The following is a 17284-nucleotide window of genomic DNA, read 5'->3' on the forward strand; positions in this document are numbered from 1 at the left end:
TTATGATGTTGTGATTTTGTCAAAAACATACCTGGAGTAGTGTTTTGTTTTATTTTGCACATACATACATCACAAAGAGATTTCCATCAGGTTTCACCCGATTCTGAGCATTTTTAGATGCGCACAGCAACTATCTCAACCACTGACAACATATTACAGCAAGTGTCCACAAAAGTATTTTAAAGGCCTGACTAAAGTGGAATATGTGATCTTAAATAAGATAATTTCATGAAAAAGACACAAATGTGCAGTTTACTGCATTTTATTTTTTTCTTGTGTAAAAACACAGCTTAGATGTGGTTTGACAGAAACAAATTGTCAAACTTAAATAAAACAGGGATGAAGTGGAGGAGTAAGAGTCAGGTGTTCACAGGAAACAATTATTTCTATATTTATTTATTTATGTTCATTGTTAGTTGGTTTAATCTTTTCTGTTTTGTTTTATCAGATTCTTTTTGTCTGTTTCTCTAAAACTGTATTGTGGAATTATTAGTTATTATTACTATTATTGTTGTTGTTGCTATTATTATTATTATTATTGATATATAAATAAAAATAAATGAATAAAATATTACAATTTGTAATACTTTTGACTCTTTTACAGCTTACTGCTAACTTTAGCATTGAAAACGCCATAGACACGCTAATGCGTTAGCATCGGTCTCGTTTTTAAGTTATAAAATACATTTATCAACTGTTTCAGAAGACCATAACAGGTCAGTTTAACATAAAAAGGTGAATATTACTCACAGATATATGCTCTTTCGGGTTTTAGCGGAGGAAAATTAAGATAAAGCGAAATAAAACAAAGAACTGAAGCAGCAGATTGAAGCACTGCTTCATTGGTTCAAAGCAAAGCCACACCCTGCTCTACTTCAGGAGTATCTGCCAATTTTCCCACGAAGACAGGGAGGAGAAGGACCGTGGCTCATGGCAAGCAGGAAACAGAGTGGAGAGGAGTGAAAATTCACACAGTCCCTTCCTCCGTGGTGCGGCGCCATCCACGCTGACATTGCTGCTGCTTTGATTAGCGCAGAACAGGATGTTACTTTGACAGTGAGACTATCATATTTTGGCCACAAAACACGCATGACACCACATGCACGCGCGTATGTGTAGTTAAATTTTCCAAATGACGGAAATCTGTCGTGGTGACGGAGAACTTTAACTCATGCATTATATAGATATGTGAAAGAAAAAAAACATATACACAAGACAATGTACGAGGTCTGTGAGAAAAGTATCCGACCTTTTTATTTTATGCAAAAAATATATGGATTTGATTCATATGTTTTTACGTCAGCCAAGCTTTTACCTTCGTGCGCATGCGTGAATTCTTTCACGCCTCGTGAGTTCTTTGAGTGAGCACTGGTCCACCCCTCTCGTCGTTTTTTCATTGCAAGGAAATGGCGGAATTATTTGGGCTTTGTTGCATCAGAATTTTTTCAGAAAGTGTTAGAGACAGGCATCTGGAAACCATTCGGAAAATTCACATGGCTTTCGGTGAAAATTTGGGCTTCACAGAGATTACGGAGTGTTACTACCGCTTTAAGGACGGCCCACAATGGCACACGGCGCGCCGCGCTCCGAGCGGCGATCGACAGGCAGAAACCACCATTTCATTTCTAAACTGATGGCTGTGTTGATCCGGGACCGTCGTGTGCAATTTCTCTGGTTATCACAAGAGCTGGACATCAGCCACTTTCCGGCAGATTTCACTTTTAACAAGAGATTTTGTCATGGAAAGCCGCGCGGAGGCTTTGCGCGTCACGATGGAGCCGCTGATGGAGCGAGACAGAGAACACCTCCGTTTTGGAGTGTCAGAGGAAAAGTTGGGACATGCCTATCTCGGCTTTCAGTGGCTTACCAGTCGAGTGAGTATAAGAGAAATTGTGGAGAGCTGGGCTTGTCCCAACTTGTCCTCTGACACTCCAAAACGGAGGTGTTCTTTGTCTCGCTCCATCAGCGGCTCCGTCGTGACGGAGCCCATAAAAGCCCATAAAATTTTCACCGAAAGCCATGTGAATTTTCCGAATGGTTTCCAGATGCCTGTCTCTAACACTTTCTGAAAAAATTCTGACAAAGCCCAAATCATTCCGCCATTTCCTCGCAATGAACAAAACGACGAGAGGGGTGGACCAGTGCTCACTCAAAGCCTGCCCACAGGCGAATGACACAACCGACAGGCGTGAAAAAACTCACACATGCGCACAAAGGTTCAAGCTTGGCTGACGTAAAAACATATGAATCAAATCCATATATTTTTTGCATAAAATAAAAAGGTCGGATACTTTTCTCACAGACCTCGTACATCAAATAATTCAAGTGAGCTTCCCTGTATTTTTTTTCCAGAGGTTTGCAGGGACATCACTCACAGCCAATACTTGTTTGATATTTGCATTTTTCAATCACACAAAATAATATGAGTTACATCATTACCTACCAGCAAGGCTGCGGTGGCGACCCTCAGCGAGGTCCGAGATGGCTCCAGTTGTTACAGTCTTCTTCATCCGGGAACCAGAGGCAGCGGCTCCCAGTGCAGGTTTAGTCAAGGCATCATCACTGCTTGCTCTTTTCAGCTGCAGCACAGAGACACGTCTTCTGTTAATGTCTGGTCTAAGAGCAGCTCACTCCTCATGACAGGTTTGGAGGCATGTCAACGATGTGATAGACAGGTGCTGTAACCAGTATTCTTTCTCTGGGCCGTTTTAAGGCACAACACATTTAACTATTATTATATACTTATGAATTATCTTCTGAATTTATCAATTTTGGAAGTATCACTCAGATTTATGATGGTAATTATTAGTCATTTGTGGCATGCTTTGTTACCCTGCTGAGCCGCTGGTCTGAGACCAGCATGTTGGAGGATCTGGAGGTCTTCATAGCTACTGGGGCCACAGTGGAGGATGAAGGGACAAAGGAGGCCAGCTTGGCCCGCTCCTGGAGCCCTGGCTTGGGCAGCCCCACCTTGGTGGTGCCTGCTTTCAACATGGTTGCGTCTGGCACCTAAAAGACCAGAGAAAAAAGTACAGATGAAACATAGAAGGACAACCTTTGAATGACAAATCTTTGGACGGAGGGGTTAGTGAGCACCAGGTGCTCACTAACCCCTCCGTCCATATATGTCACTCCAGTATGAGTCACAACTGCCCCATACCATAAAGAATAAATACAATTTTAATCATGTTGCAACAAATTGCAGCCATGAATTAAGGGGGTAACACACTAAAGAACCATTAGACAAACAACAATAATAAGAGTGACAAATTAAGACAAAAACAGTGTCCAATAATAACAAGGATGCCAAGAAAGATGGGGAGAAACATGCTGGGGAGGTGATGGTTAAAGCTGTGGTCTTATGAGCAGAGAATTCTTGGTTCAAATCCCTGTCATGGAGTTTGGATAAAGTCCTTATTCCCCAAGTTGCTCCCAGTGTATAGTGAGTACCTTGCATGGCAGTATCTTGACATTGGTGTGTGAGTGTGTGTGTTTGTGTGAATAGGTCAATATGAGGGGTCACTATAAGGTGCTTTCACCATGAAAGTGCTCTATATCAATTCAGTCCATTAAGTGAGGGGCTCAGGATCATAGCAGCAATCAGAAATAGACAGTTTTACTTGGGTAAAGGGGTATACTGAATGAAAGTGAGGTACATGAAGGTATATGTGCCTAGGAAAGCAGACACAGCACAATGTAGGGGCCCAAAATCATGGCAACACTACAGAGCCCCGATCACCCCCATGGGAGGGGATATGCACAGCAATAAGATCAATGTCCTATGCCACCAGGAGGTGAGAAGCGACAGCAGAGACCACAAATCAGCCACCACTTGTTGTGAGGCTGATTTGCCCCACAACCATTCAGTCAGGTCTCCCAATCCCAACATCACAAAGAACCCGAATTGAGCCAAAGCCCCACCCTGGACCAAGGTTGGGTAGGATTACTCTGAAATGTAATCCAAAAGTAATCAGATTACAAGTAATCCAAATGTATGTACATACATACACGTAATCCACACGTATTCTTTCAAAGTAATCCTACCCAACCTTGCCCAGGACTGTCAACTACAGTATGAACTAGTAGCACCTCCAAACACTGCCGACTCCCAAAGGGTCAAGGTCCCTGCACCAGAGCCAAAAGGATTCTAACTGAAGGTGTATTTTTTTATTTCTAAATCTTTTCCCGAACATCAATAAGCACTGCTGACAAAAAAAAAAAATAAAAAAATTAGTCAGAAAACTGTGCTAACAAGCTTGCAAAGTGAGCCTGCAAAAACTGGTTTACCTACCATCAAAGTGCATTCAGTTCTTTAAGATAAAGTAACTTTCATCCTCACTCAGATCTGGCTCAATGTCTTACACAAAAAAACTCAATTATCCACTTCTTTTAAGAAATAATACAGAGCTAAAACCTTGAATGACAAAAGAAAACCTGATTTGATCATTTACCAAGTTACCAGCTTTGAGACACCAAGCAAGTGTTTACAGTGAAAGAAAACAATATGTCACTGCTTCATAAATTTTACAAGTAACACCCATATAATGAATAAAACAACATTTTCCAGTGCAGCATACACCTTAAAACAAACATACTCACAGGGGTCAAACCTACTTACAGAAAACTGGGCAATATCCTTCTGAATGTCTTTTCACCCACTTTTAAACCAGCGAAAACGTGGCTACATCATTAACATGTCACAAAACACAAATTCTTCATTAAATGGGTGATTCGTTCAGTTGAAACTTTGAACAGAGGTCTCATCTCATCTTCAACCGCTTTTCCGGGTTAGGGTCACGGGGGCAACAGCTGCAGCAGGGGACCCCAGACTTGCCTTTCCCGTGCCACATTGACCACCTCTGACTGGGGGATCCTGAGGTGTTCCCAGGCCATTGTGGAGATATGAACAGAGGTGATATAGATTATTGTGGTGACATTTCTCCAAATTCATTTTTCACTGGTCGGTCAAACCTAGTTTACAAAAAGATGTCTTTTCAATGCATTTAAAATTTGACATGAAATGCCATAAATACAGAGCTGTGTCAGCTGGACGCTGTCAAAAAGAAGCCTCCAGAATCACTGTAATGTGATCAGATTTAGGAATCATTTTGGCGAGTGGTTAGTGCACTTGGTTTCAGTGCGGAAGGGTCCCGGTTCAAGCCCCACCCCTGCCACATTTCTCCATGTAATGTGGAGTTGTGTCAGAAAGGGCATCCGCCGTAAAACTTCTGCCAATTCAACATGCAGCTCCACCTTGGATATGCTGTGGCGACCCAGAATGAAAACAAGGGAGCAGCTGAAGGGGCTCGCTTTTTTCAGATAGTAAAGCTTCTGGACATTGCACTCTCAGTTAACACCTGCTGTTGGATCAGAGACTTTCTCTCCGACTGTACACACAGAGTCAGAGTTGGTTCCCATCTCTCCACAGCCCTCAGCCTCAACATCGGCTCTCCACAGGGCTATGTATCGAGTCCTCTGCTCTACACACTATACACCTATGACCATGTCAGCACCCACCCAGATAACAAAGTCACTAAATTTGATGAAGTGGTGTCATCAGCAAATTCTCTGGAGGTGACCAGATAGTTTACACGGAGGGGGTCCGGTGGCTGGTGGGATGGTGTGCAGACAACAACCTGGTCCACAACACCTCAAAGACAAAAGGAGCTGATTGTGAACTTCAGGAGGAGAAAGACCACTCGCTTTCGGTCTAGCCAAACTACAAATTGAAAGATGATAGGTTCATGCATTCCAGTACAGGTTTTATGCACATATTATTTTCATGATTTGATGTTTAATATTAACTACAGTGTAGACTTGGTGAATGCATACCTCCTCCGTGGCAGTAATGTCCAATAGGGCTGCAGCTATTTTCATGATCAATTATTCTGTCAAGATTTTTTTTTTTTTTATTAATTCATTGGTTGATCCATAAATTGTCAGAAAATTGTGAAAAATGCCTAAAATGATGTCAATTTTTTTTTTTTTTTTTTTAACTCGACCACTCAAGCATATTCAGTTTAAAGTCAGATTGGAGTAAAGAAACTACTGAAGAAATCAGAAAATATGCATCTTTAAGAAACTGAAGCAACAGAATCTGGACATTTAACACGATTACTCAAAATAATGAATACAGACTATCAACATACTCGGTGATTAAATTCATAACTGAGAATTAAAGGATTAATGATTGCAACGCTAATGTCCAATGACAAGTTTTAATCTTCGCTGTGTTTCATGCCATAACATATCAGGTATATGTATATCGCACAATAAGGAAGACAGATGTAAACAAAAGTCAGCTGACTGACTTGCACTGCACTTAGCAGCAGGCCATCTCCAGGTATGTTTTTCATAAAAACTGCTTTTCCATCACATTTCTACAAAAGGCACTTGGCACCAACTTCCATCCTGAGGAAATGCACATACCTTATGCTTAGAGAATTCAGTTTTATATATCAAAGTGCGAAGAAGGTAGGTTTTTCCTTAAACTCTTTTCCATGATATTTCAACACAGGTACTTTGTATCATATGATTTAAATCACAGGAAAATGTGGGTCTTTAGTTCTCAATGCAGTGTACCAATAGGTATAGAGCTTTGTGATAGATTTGGGACCAGTTCTTCAAACATCAAGAAAGTGTAAAATGAAAGAATTTTTTTTTCAAATCAGATTTTAAGTTATCCTCAAAACTTAAATCTTCTCTGAACTAAGAATAATTTTGTCACTGATTTTCATTTAACTCAGTCTTATAATGTAGTTTAAGCTACATTGTACAGACAGAGATGAAGAGGCAGGTGCAACCATAGAACATCTACCCTCATTTGTTGGTTGGTGAACATAATTAAATACTTTATTTTAACCTTTATTACAACTCATAATCACAGTACATTATAATGTAGGATAATGGGGTTTGTCTTTGCACAACATTATTGTATACTGAATCTACAAAAGGGAGAGCCAGACAGTCTAAGCCAGTGGTGTCCAAACTATTCCAGAAAGGGCCGAGAGGGTGCAGGTTTTCTTTGCAGCCACTGACTCCAGCAGGTGATTTCTCTGATGAACTCATCCCACCTGCTTAAACTGATGTTAATCAGTGAAATCACCTGCTGGAGTCAGTGGCTGCAATGAAAACCTGCACCCTCTCGGACCTTTCTGGAATAGTTTGGACACCACTGGTATAAGCTTTGCATGGCATTACCATCAGTATAACCATTGCTGGTCCTGAGGGAGCCCTGATTGAGAACAGATGGCAGGCACTTTGTGGTCATGCTCTAAGGGAGTAAGTGTCTCACTGTGTGCCTATCATATGAGACCAAGAAAGATCCTATGACTAACTCCTGCTTGATGTCTCCTCCCACACGTCAGCTGTGACTTTCTGACCTTGGGTCTCTTTTCAAAACCACAATATCTCTCATTAAAAATCACATATATGATGCAATTCTAAACAATTTTTTACGTTATACGTATATGTACAACACATCCGTGAAGTATTCACATTTCACTTTTCCCACATTTTGTTATGTTAAAGTTTTATTCCAAAATGGAGTAAAATTTGTCCTCTCAAAATTCTACTCACTATGCCCCATAATGACAACACAAAAAGGTTTTTTTATTTTATTTTTGCAAATTTATAAAAAAAAAACAAAAAAAAAAACAACTAAGAAATCATAGTAGAGAAGTTTGAATCTTCGACTAGACTGGTTTGCTTGTTGCAGGTTTGCTTTCTTTTTAAGATTATGTCTCACAGTGGACATGCACTTAAGATGAAAATTTCAGACCCCTCCATAATTTCTATGTGGGAGAACTTGCAAAACCGCAGGGTTTTCAAATACTTATTTTCCTCACTGTGTATATATATATATATATATATATATATATATATATATATATATATATATATATATATATATATAAAAGATAAGAAAAGCCTTTATTCATCCCTCAATGGGGAAATTAGATAAGAAAAGCCTTTATTCATCCCTCAATGGGGAAATTTCAGTGTCACATCGCAGCATAGAACAGTAGGAATAGAAGGGCATGCAACAAAACAACAAGCATCTCTCAAAAACAAGAACCAAAAAAAGCACTGAGTGCCGGGTAAAGCTGAGGCTACCATTGTTCAGTTCAATGCTTTCAAAAGAAAACCTGATTTGATCATTTACCAAGTTACCAGCTTTGAGACACCAAGCAAGTAAGTGTTTACAGTGAAAGAAAACAATATGTCACTGCTTCATAAATTTTACAAGTAACACCCATATAATGAATAAAACAACATTTTCCAGTGCAGCATACACCTTAAAACAAACATACTCACAGGGGTCAAACCTAGTTACAGAAAACTGGGCAATATCCTTCTGAATGTCTTTTCACCCACTTTTAAACCAGCGAAAACGTAGCAACATCATTAACATGTCACAAAACACAAATTTCTTTCATTAAATGGGTGATTCGTTCAGTTGAAGCTTTGAACAGAGGTCTCATCTCATCTTCAACCGCTTTTCCGGGTTAGGGTCGCGGGGGCAACAGCTTCAGCAGGGGACCCCAGACTTGCCTTTCCCGTGCCACATTGACCACCTCTGACTGGGGGATCCTGAGGCGTTCCCAGGCCATTGTGGAGATATGAACAGAGGTGATATAGATTATTGTGGTGACATTTCTCCAAATTCATTTTTCACTGGTCGGTCAAACCTAGTTTACAAAAAGATGTATTTTCAATGCATTTAAAATTTGACATGAAATGCCATAAATACAGAGCTGTGTCAGCTGGACGCTGTCAAAAAGAAGCCTCCAGAATCACTGTAATGTGATCAGATTTAGGGATCATTTTGGCGAGTGGTTAGTGCACTTGGTTTCAGTGCGGAAGGGTCCCGGTTCAAGCCCCACCCCTGCCACATTTCTCCATGTAATGTGGAGTTGTGTCAGAAAGGGCATCCGCCGTAAAACGTCTGCCAATTCAACATGCAGCTCCACCTTGGACTCATCCACCCTTGCTGTGTGAGGGAGAGATTCCGCAGATCGTTTCTCCCGGCTGCTGTCAGACTGTACAATGATCAATGCTAGTACTGTGGTAACCATAGCAACCAGGACAATAATCATGTCACTACCTGCTGTATTTATTAGTGCAATAATTTAACTTATGGTGCAAACTCAAGTCACTTTACATATATTACATTACATATTACATATATATATTACTTATATTTGACCTGCCCATATTGTAAATATCAGAGTAACTTGTCGTACATTTCACACTGAAGTCATTTTACCTGATCACTCTCATACCCCGACGGTGTATATCATCCTGGCAGTGCAGTATTGAACTGAACAATGGTAGCCTCAGCTTTACCCGGCACTCAGTGCTTTTTTTGGTTCTTGTTTTTGAGAGATGCTTGTTGTTTTGTTGCATGCCCTTCTATTCCTACTGTTCTATGCTGCGATGTGACACTGAAATTTCCCCATTGACGGATGAATAAAGGCTTTTCTTATCTTTTATATATATATATATATATATATATATATATATATATACAGTGAGGAAAATAAGTATTTGAAAACCCTGCGGTTTTGCAAGTTCTCCCACATAGAAATTATGGAGGGGTCTGAAATTTTCATCTTAGGTGCATGTCCACTGTGAGAGACATAATCTTAAAAAAAAAAAAAAAAATCCTGAAATCACAATGTACGATTTTTTTTTTATAATTTATTTGTATGTTACTGCTGCAAATAAGTATTTGAACACCTACCAACCAGCAAGAATTCTGGCTCTCACAGACCTGTTAATTTTTCTTTAAGAAGCCCTCTTATTCTGCACTCTTTACCTGTATTACATTGCACCTGTTTGAACTTGTTACCTGTATAAAAGACACCTGTTCACACACTCAGTCAATCACACTCCAACCTGTCCACCATAGCCAAGACCAAAGAGCTGTCTAAGGACACCAGGGACAAAACTGTAGACCTGCACAAGGCTGGGATGGACTACTGGACAACAGGCAAGCAGCTTGGTGAGAAGACAACAACTGTTATGATTATTTATTAGAAAGTGGAAGAAACACAAGATGACTGACTCCCTCGGTCTGGGATTCCATGCAAGATCTCACTTTGTAGGGTAAGGATGATTCTGAGAAAGCTCAGAACTACACAGGAGGACCTGGTCAATGACCTGAAGAGAGCTGGGACCACAGTCACAAAGATTACATTAGTAACATATGATGCTGTCATGGTTTAAAATCCTGCAGGGCAGCAAGGTCCCCCTGCTCAAGCCAGCACATGTCCAGGCCTGTTTGAAGTTCACCAGTGACCATCTGGATGACGCAGAGGAAGCATGGGAGAAGGTCATATGGTCAGATGAGACCAGAATAGAGCTTTTTGTAATCAACTCCACTTACCATGTTTAGAGGATGAGAACAACCCCAAGAAAACCATCCCAACTGTGAAGCATGGGGGTGGAAACATCATACTCTGGGGGTGCTCTTCTGCAAAGGGGACAGGACAACTGCACCGTATTGAAGGGAGGATGGATGGGGTCATGTATTGCGAGATTTTGGCAAACAACCTCCTTCCCTCAGTAAGAGCACTGAAGATGGGTCATGGCTGGGTCTTCCAGCATGACAATGACCCCAAGCACACAGCCAGGGCAACTAAAGAGGGGCTCTGTAAGAAGCATTTCAAGGTCCTGGAGTGGCCTGGTCAGTCTTCAGAGCTGAACTCAATAGAAAATGAGGTGTTGGGCTTGAGTCCAGAAGATCATGGGTTCAAATCCCCGCCTGACTGGAAAATCACTAAGGGCCCTTGGGCAAGGCCTTTAATCCCCTATAGCTCCCGGTGTGTAGTGAGCGCCTTGTATGGCAGCACCCTGACATCGGAGTGAATGTGAGGCATAATTGTAAAGAGCTTTGAGCGTCTGATACAGATGGAAAAGCGCTCTATAAATGCAGTCCATTTAAAATGGAGGAGTGGACCAAAATCCCTGCTGCAGGGAGGCGACTGTACCAAATATTAACATTGATTTCCACAGGTGTTCAAATACTTATTTGCAGCAGTAACATACAAATAAATTATTTAAAAAATCATACATTGTGATTTCTGGATTTTTTTTTTTTTTTTTAGATTAAGTCTCTCACAGTGGACATGCACCTAAGATGAAAATTTCAGACCCCTCCATGATTTCTAAGTGGGAGAACTTGCAAAATTGCAGGGTGTTCAAATACTTATTTTCCTCATATATATATATATATATATATACACACACACATATATACACACACCAAGGTCAGTGAGAATTCCATGTCTAACTGGCATGCATTATTTTCGTGTATACACACACGTGGTTCGGCGAGTTAAGTCACTGTTATAATCACTCCGCTCGTCACCACAGCAACGCGCAAATCAGCTGGCGCAGATCAGCTGTGTTTTGACAGGTGAATGACAGAAACACGATATAACATGGATTTCCAAGTGAATTTTAATATTTTTGGCCAAAATAAAACGTTTGAGGAATGGAAAGAGGAGGAGAGCAAACGAGAAGAACAGCAAAAGCAACGGCGTAAAGATTTAACATCGGACGAACTGGACAAGATTAAAGTCGGGAAAGAAGAAGAGAACGGTTCTATCCTTGCGGGCTGCCGAGCGCGCCGCATCAAAACAGCGAGCGTAGTTTCTGGACCTGCTGCCAGAGTTTGCCACAGCTCCACACAGCAGAGAGGGGGGCGGTGTGAGTGGCCCGCTGCGGTGCGAGCCCGCAGACTCGGTAAGCGCATTGGAGACAAAACATAAAACAGTCCCAAATACTCACATTTTTATCAAGTTCTGTTAACTTAAATAAATATTTGTGTGTTAGCTCACTGTGTGGGACCATGGTATAAGCGGATTAAACAACTCAAAGCAGTCGCGTTGTGGTGTTTTAGACTCTGTGTCGTGCATTCAAACCGTATAATGCACGGCTTCTCGTTTAATCCATACACATACACACACACACACACACACACACACACACACATAAATATATATATATATATATATATATATATATATATATATATATATATATATATATATATATATATATATATATCAAACAAAAAACTTTTTCACATAGTCATTATGGGGTACTGTGTGCAGAATTTTGAGGAAAAAAATGAATTTCATCCATTTTGGAATAAGACTAACAAAATGTGGGAAAAGTTAAGAGCTGCGAATACTTTCCGGATGCACTGCATGTATGTATGTATGTGTGTGTTTCCAAACCTTTGACTGGTATTATATAATCTTTAAAGCAGAACAGCATTTCATTTGGCAGTTGTTAAAATCCAATCAATTTGTGTTTCAACAGCAAACTCTAAAATTGAAACATACAAAGTCAAAAATACTTTAATTTCACTGTCTGTGGACCACTGTCGGGTTCTTTTCGGAGAAAGGATCATTCATATGCTAACACTTTCTACTCGTTTTTCTCTGCAGAGACTTGAGGCCAGTTTCTCAGAAGTTATGACTGTGCCCCACTTACCTTCCAGTGGCCTAGTTAGGAACCCAAACATCTGAACGAAAGACAGCTTGGTGTTTTTTTAAATATGAAGTAGTTAAGCTCCAGCATAAAGTTGTTTTCCATGTTAAAATAATCCTTCTGGTATGACATTTATGTATTTCTTACACTGTAACATTCATAGTATGAAAAACAAAAATTCAGAATCAAACCAGCAGATGACTTCAAAAAAATTTGTGAAAAATACCAAGTTAAAGGAAAATATAATTTGTAGTCAGCACACCGCAAGTTATGGGTTGTCATCTGCCTAAATTACACAGCCTCTAAAAATGGAAAGATGAATGTAAAGGCTGAATATGGGACAGGAGAGGTGGAGGAACTTCAGAGAACCTCGAAGCAATGGCTACTGAACAGTCAAAGGGAACTCCGAAAACACGAGGCCTCAAAAACAGCCAACAACACTTTTCAGTGTGAGCCTGGATAAAGAAAAGATGGAGAAGAAAACAATGTACTTTTGTCAATAAGGAACATGGTCACCCAATGAGATCGAGTCAACAGCACCTTATGACTACACCATATACAGTGAGGCAAATAAGTATTTAATCCAATATCGATTTTGCAAGTTTTCCCACCTACAAAGAATGGAGAGGTCTGTAATTTTCATCATAGGTACACTTCAACTGTGAGAGACAGAAAAAAAAAAAACTGTATGATTTTTAAATAATTTGCATTTTATTGCATGAAATAAGTGCACTCAAAAAACTGACTGGTGGGACTGGATTTCCATCTAATAAATATATGTAGTCCAAACTAAATTAAATTATCTTGCATGGATGTGCTTTATTTGAGTTGGGGCTACATATATTTATTAGATGGAAACCCTGCTCATAACTGAATAGAGTTCATCCAATGAGTCTTTTTTTTTTGAGTGTATTCTTGCTCTCACAGACCTGTTAGTTTTTCTTGAAGAAGCCCTCCAATTCTGCACTCTTTACCTGTATTAACTGCACCTGAAGAAATCAAATTGTGTTGTGGAGCATGAAAAGATAAAGACACTGAACCGAATCTCTTGTTCTACACCCCTTGTTAACACATTCATCTAACAAAATAAGACACAACAAAACACCTATTTATCTCGAATTGAGTTGAAATTAAAATTCACGAAATAACTGACACTTGAATGTCATTCTGTGTCATCACACGTTCTCATAATTTACTTCCTGCCCATCTCAGCAGTTAGCATGGTTAACTTTTAAAGGGTTAACATAAAGCTAAAAATACACATAGTGGAAACCTGTAATAAGCCAGAATTGGGCAACTTCTGGTTAGCCACTCTTGTAAAAACTGAGTGTAAAACAACTACTGTGGCATATGGACGGCTTTAAAGCTTGCAAAGTAAAAGCCCGTTCTCATTTCCCTTTCAGACGTGTGCTCTCAGTGGCTGTCAGAAATGTAACCTGGCAGAAATATCAGCAGCAGATGTTTTGAGTCACTTTCCTGACTCGTTATATAAAATGGCTTCACTTTTTCCCCACAAGTTCAAATGCTCGTGCTGCAGTGAGACCGCCGCCAACCCAGTCATTCAAAATTATGACACCTTATGAGTAATAATTAAAAATCTAACAGCCTGTCTTAATATAAACTGCTCAGCAATAAATAAATACTTTCATTAAATTAAATAATTGTTAAAGATGCTGATGGCAGAATGGTGTCACGGAGTCCACACACATGGCTGAGTCTGAGTCTCTGAAGCACAGTAGATTTTGTCCTGAGATCAACAACAGATTGAGAGGGGAAAAAGAAAGGTCACGACTAACGGCTGTCTGCTTCCATAATACGTCAGCAAGAAGTAAGAGGAAGTGCTGGAGGCTGCCAACGGCTGCTCTGTGTGTACACCTCTGGGGTAAAGACAGGGGCCGCCAAAATGGTTTTCCTCCTCATGGTGAATGGAAAGAATCAGAGAACTGACCAGGAAGTGCTTGAAGACTACATCTCAAATAATTCTTCCTCACAATTAATCACAGCCTGGTTTCTGAGCGGTACTTTTTTAAAATGTGTGTGTGATTTCATCTGGGGTCATGTTTGCACTTTGATGCTGTACTGCATAAAAATGAAGATTATTTGTAATATACATGATTTATTCCAAAATAATCGCAGAGTTTTGTTTCTGAACACCACCTATTGTACCCTCCAGCATTGACAAAGCCAGCCTTTGTCTCATAATGTGAGGGTGGATCATTTGTGGAGGGGTCTGAATTTTATGTGCTCCCAAAGTGTTCTAATTTGGAGCCCACAGCCGGCGGCATGCTGAAGCATGTGGTTAGAGAGCGTACGGCACTCTGGGCAGGGATGAAACAAGCTTCAGTTTGTGGCGAGTGGTAAAGGGTGCAGGATTTTGTCTGACCACACCCCTACAGAGCCACAAACATGGCTTTTAAAAAGGGCACTGCAGTTAAGTTGAGAAACAGCTCACAATTCTTTTTTTTTTTAAGAGGCCGCATTCTGTGTCACATCCTGCTGCAGACACATAGCTCAAAGGTGATTTGATGTATGCTGTAATCTACACTGATACGTAAACTTACACATGGTTGGCTAAAGTAACGTTCCAGTAAGTATGAAAGAAGTTTCTAAAATATAACAATTTATTTAGAAGTCACCCTTAATTGGAATAAACGGGTGCAAGAAGTGAATGAATGAATGCAGAGTGGTCGTGACCACATGCAAAGTCTGCACACAGAAAAATTGGCAGAGGAGATTAGAAATCCTTTGTCTAATATTTGCGGACTCTCCAGTAACTGTGTTTAAATATCTGACAACTACTTTCACCAGAAATACTTCATACACACAGATACACAAACCTCCAGATCACATCTCTACTTTGTGATTAATCTGTCACTTAGGTACAAGATTAATAAATTTATACAAAGAATGTTGGAACACAGTCACAAAAACAAGTAATTTTTTTTTTATTTTATTTATTAATCTATTTTTTATTTTAATTGTATTAATCTCTTTATATATTTATTCATTCATCCATTTTTTTTTTTCTTTTGGCTCCCCTCAGTTGCTTAAGTTCATTGCAGCAGATTCAGGAAAGATCTACATTGTGATATGTCACAAGTTTTATGTCGGATGCCCTTCCTGACAACTCCAGGTGAAGCTCATGTTCTTCCTAATTGGTCTCCTAGCCAAGTTCTAATCAGGACGTACACCCATTTAGCATCTAAGATATTAAGGGACCCTTCACACATTACACGACTGAGGCAGAATGATGCAAGAAGGAGGAGTCAAATGGCACTTGTGGGAAATCGGAGCCGCACTTGAACGCCTCGCACAGCAGTCGCCACATTCATTCGGGCACAGGACATGCACTCTATATTCGCGTTCCGCTTGCACCAGAAACCCATCCAAACGGTGGGCAAGATGAGGTTGCACTGCCATCTGATCATGTAATCAGCATTTGAACAGCATGTAGCACGCAGGTCAGACATATCGTGCTGCGGCCGAGCAGCTGCACGAAATCATCGTCCATGTCAAACTGTGGCTGAAGACGTGATCGAGGCAGCCTTCATACTAGCAGTCGAAAGTCGACGAATGGCGGACAAATGGCCAGTCGACCCATTCTCGGCCAGAGTCAGCTGGAGTCCAGATGCCACCCACGAACATCCAACACCACTCACGGGGCACTTAGAAAAGGCGGGGCCATTCGCGGTGCCAGGACGAGAGTAGAGAGCAGGCAGACCACTTTCAACTTGGCTGTGCGATGGGCTCCAAATGCTCTAAGTGCCCCACGGGTGTGCCGTTACCAAGCAACACATGTCATGCAAGCCACCCCCCCGCAACACATGTGGTGTGCAAGTGTGTGTGTGTCCCCTGCAACACACACAAATGTTGTGAGGAAACCCCCCCCCCGCCATGTTCCAACATTGTCAGGTGCGGCTCAGGTGGCTGGGTTGCGATCGCTGTCCAGCGCAGTGCATGTGGATGGCTGTAACGACCAGCTGGACAGTTGATTGCTGTGTACTCGCAACTCAGCTGGAGGACATATGTCGTGCCATCAACAACATGAACGACACTCCACGCATGCACATGTGTGGGCGGGGTTTCTCCTCAGTTCCACCTGACAGCGGCTCAGTGCACGACACATTAAGTTAAAAGCACAGAGAACAGGACAATTAAATAAATACATACATAATTACATAACAAATACATAAATAAATATTCACATAACAAAGGAACAGAGAGTGAGACTTTTTGCTTTGAGCTGAGTTTGTTTGGTAAGGTGGGTGTGTCCGCACCAACTGCTGCTGTTGGGATCTGTGGACCCGTGAGTCACAGCTGGAGAACACATACCGTTCCATGAAGAATTTGACTTGATAACACTCCACCGTGAGGCGCGTGTTTGGGCATACTCTCATGTGGAAATACATAAAAAAAAACATATTGCCTTTGCAACGGGTGGGAGCGACAGCGTCAGCGTGCACAACATCAGGCTGTCCCATGTGAAAAGAACTGTCTGATCATGTGTACACTCAGCTGGCGATCTGAAAATCACGTCACCCATGTCAGCTATGGTCCACATGACGCTGGCTGGACACACGGCATCAGCAGATGTGGACATGATAAGAACGCACTGCTTCATTCATGTCATTTCATGACTGTACGTCTATGACCATGGGTCATATGCAGAGGAAGAGAAGGACCATACTTGTATTGTCCAATCCATGAGGGGATTAAATATTAGAAATTGTGGCGGGTTTTTGTTGGTGTGTGGTTCCCCCCACAGCAGCGGCATGATGTG

At 41.0% G+C, this 17284-nt stretch overlaps 1 protein-coding gene across 3 annotated transcripts in view; it reads right to left on the minus strand.

Annotated features, from left to right (window-relative positions):
• The window catches only part of specc1 (sperm antigen with calponin homology and coiled-coil domains 1), a 152688-nt gene that overhangs the window by 106007 nt on the left and 29397 nt on the right, over positions 1 to 17284 (minus strand). For 2 of the 3 annotated variants that reach the window (XM_034177778.1, XM_034177776.1), the window contains exons 2-3: positions 2833 to 3009; positions 2444 to 2579 (exon numbers count right to left, since the gene is read on the minus strand). In XM_034177778.1, coding sequence (XP_034033669.1) covers positions 2444 to 2579; positions 2833 to 2994 — 298 coding nt within the window. In that variant the 5' untranslated portion in view covers positions 2995 to 3009. Of the gene's footprint in view, positions 1 to 2443; positions 2580 to 2832; positions 3010 to 14211; positions 14233 to 17284 lie in introns of those variants that run through there. The other variant, XM_034177777.1, reaches the window with a different exon arrangement.

The sequence above is a fragment of the Thalassophryne amazonica genome, chromosome 9 (genome assembly GCF_902500255.1).
Source record: "Thalassophryne amazonica chromosome 9, fThaAma1.1, whole genome shotgun sequence".
Classification (NCBI taxonomy): Eukaryota; Metazoa; Chordata; class Actinopteri; order Batrachoidiformes; family Batrachoididae; genus Thalassophryne; species Thalassophryne amazonica.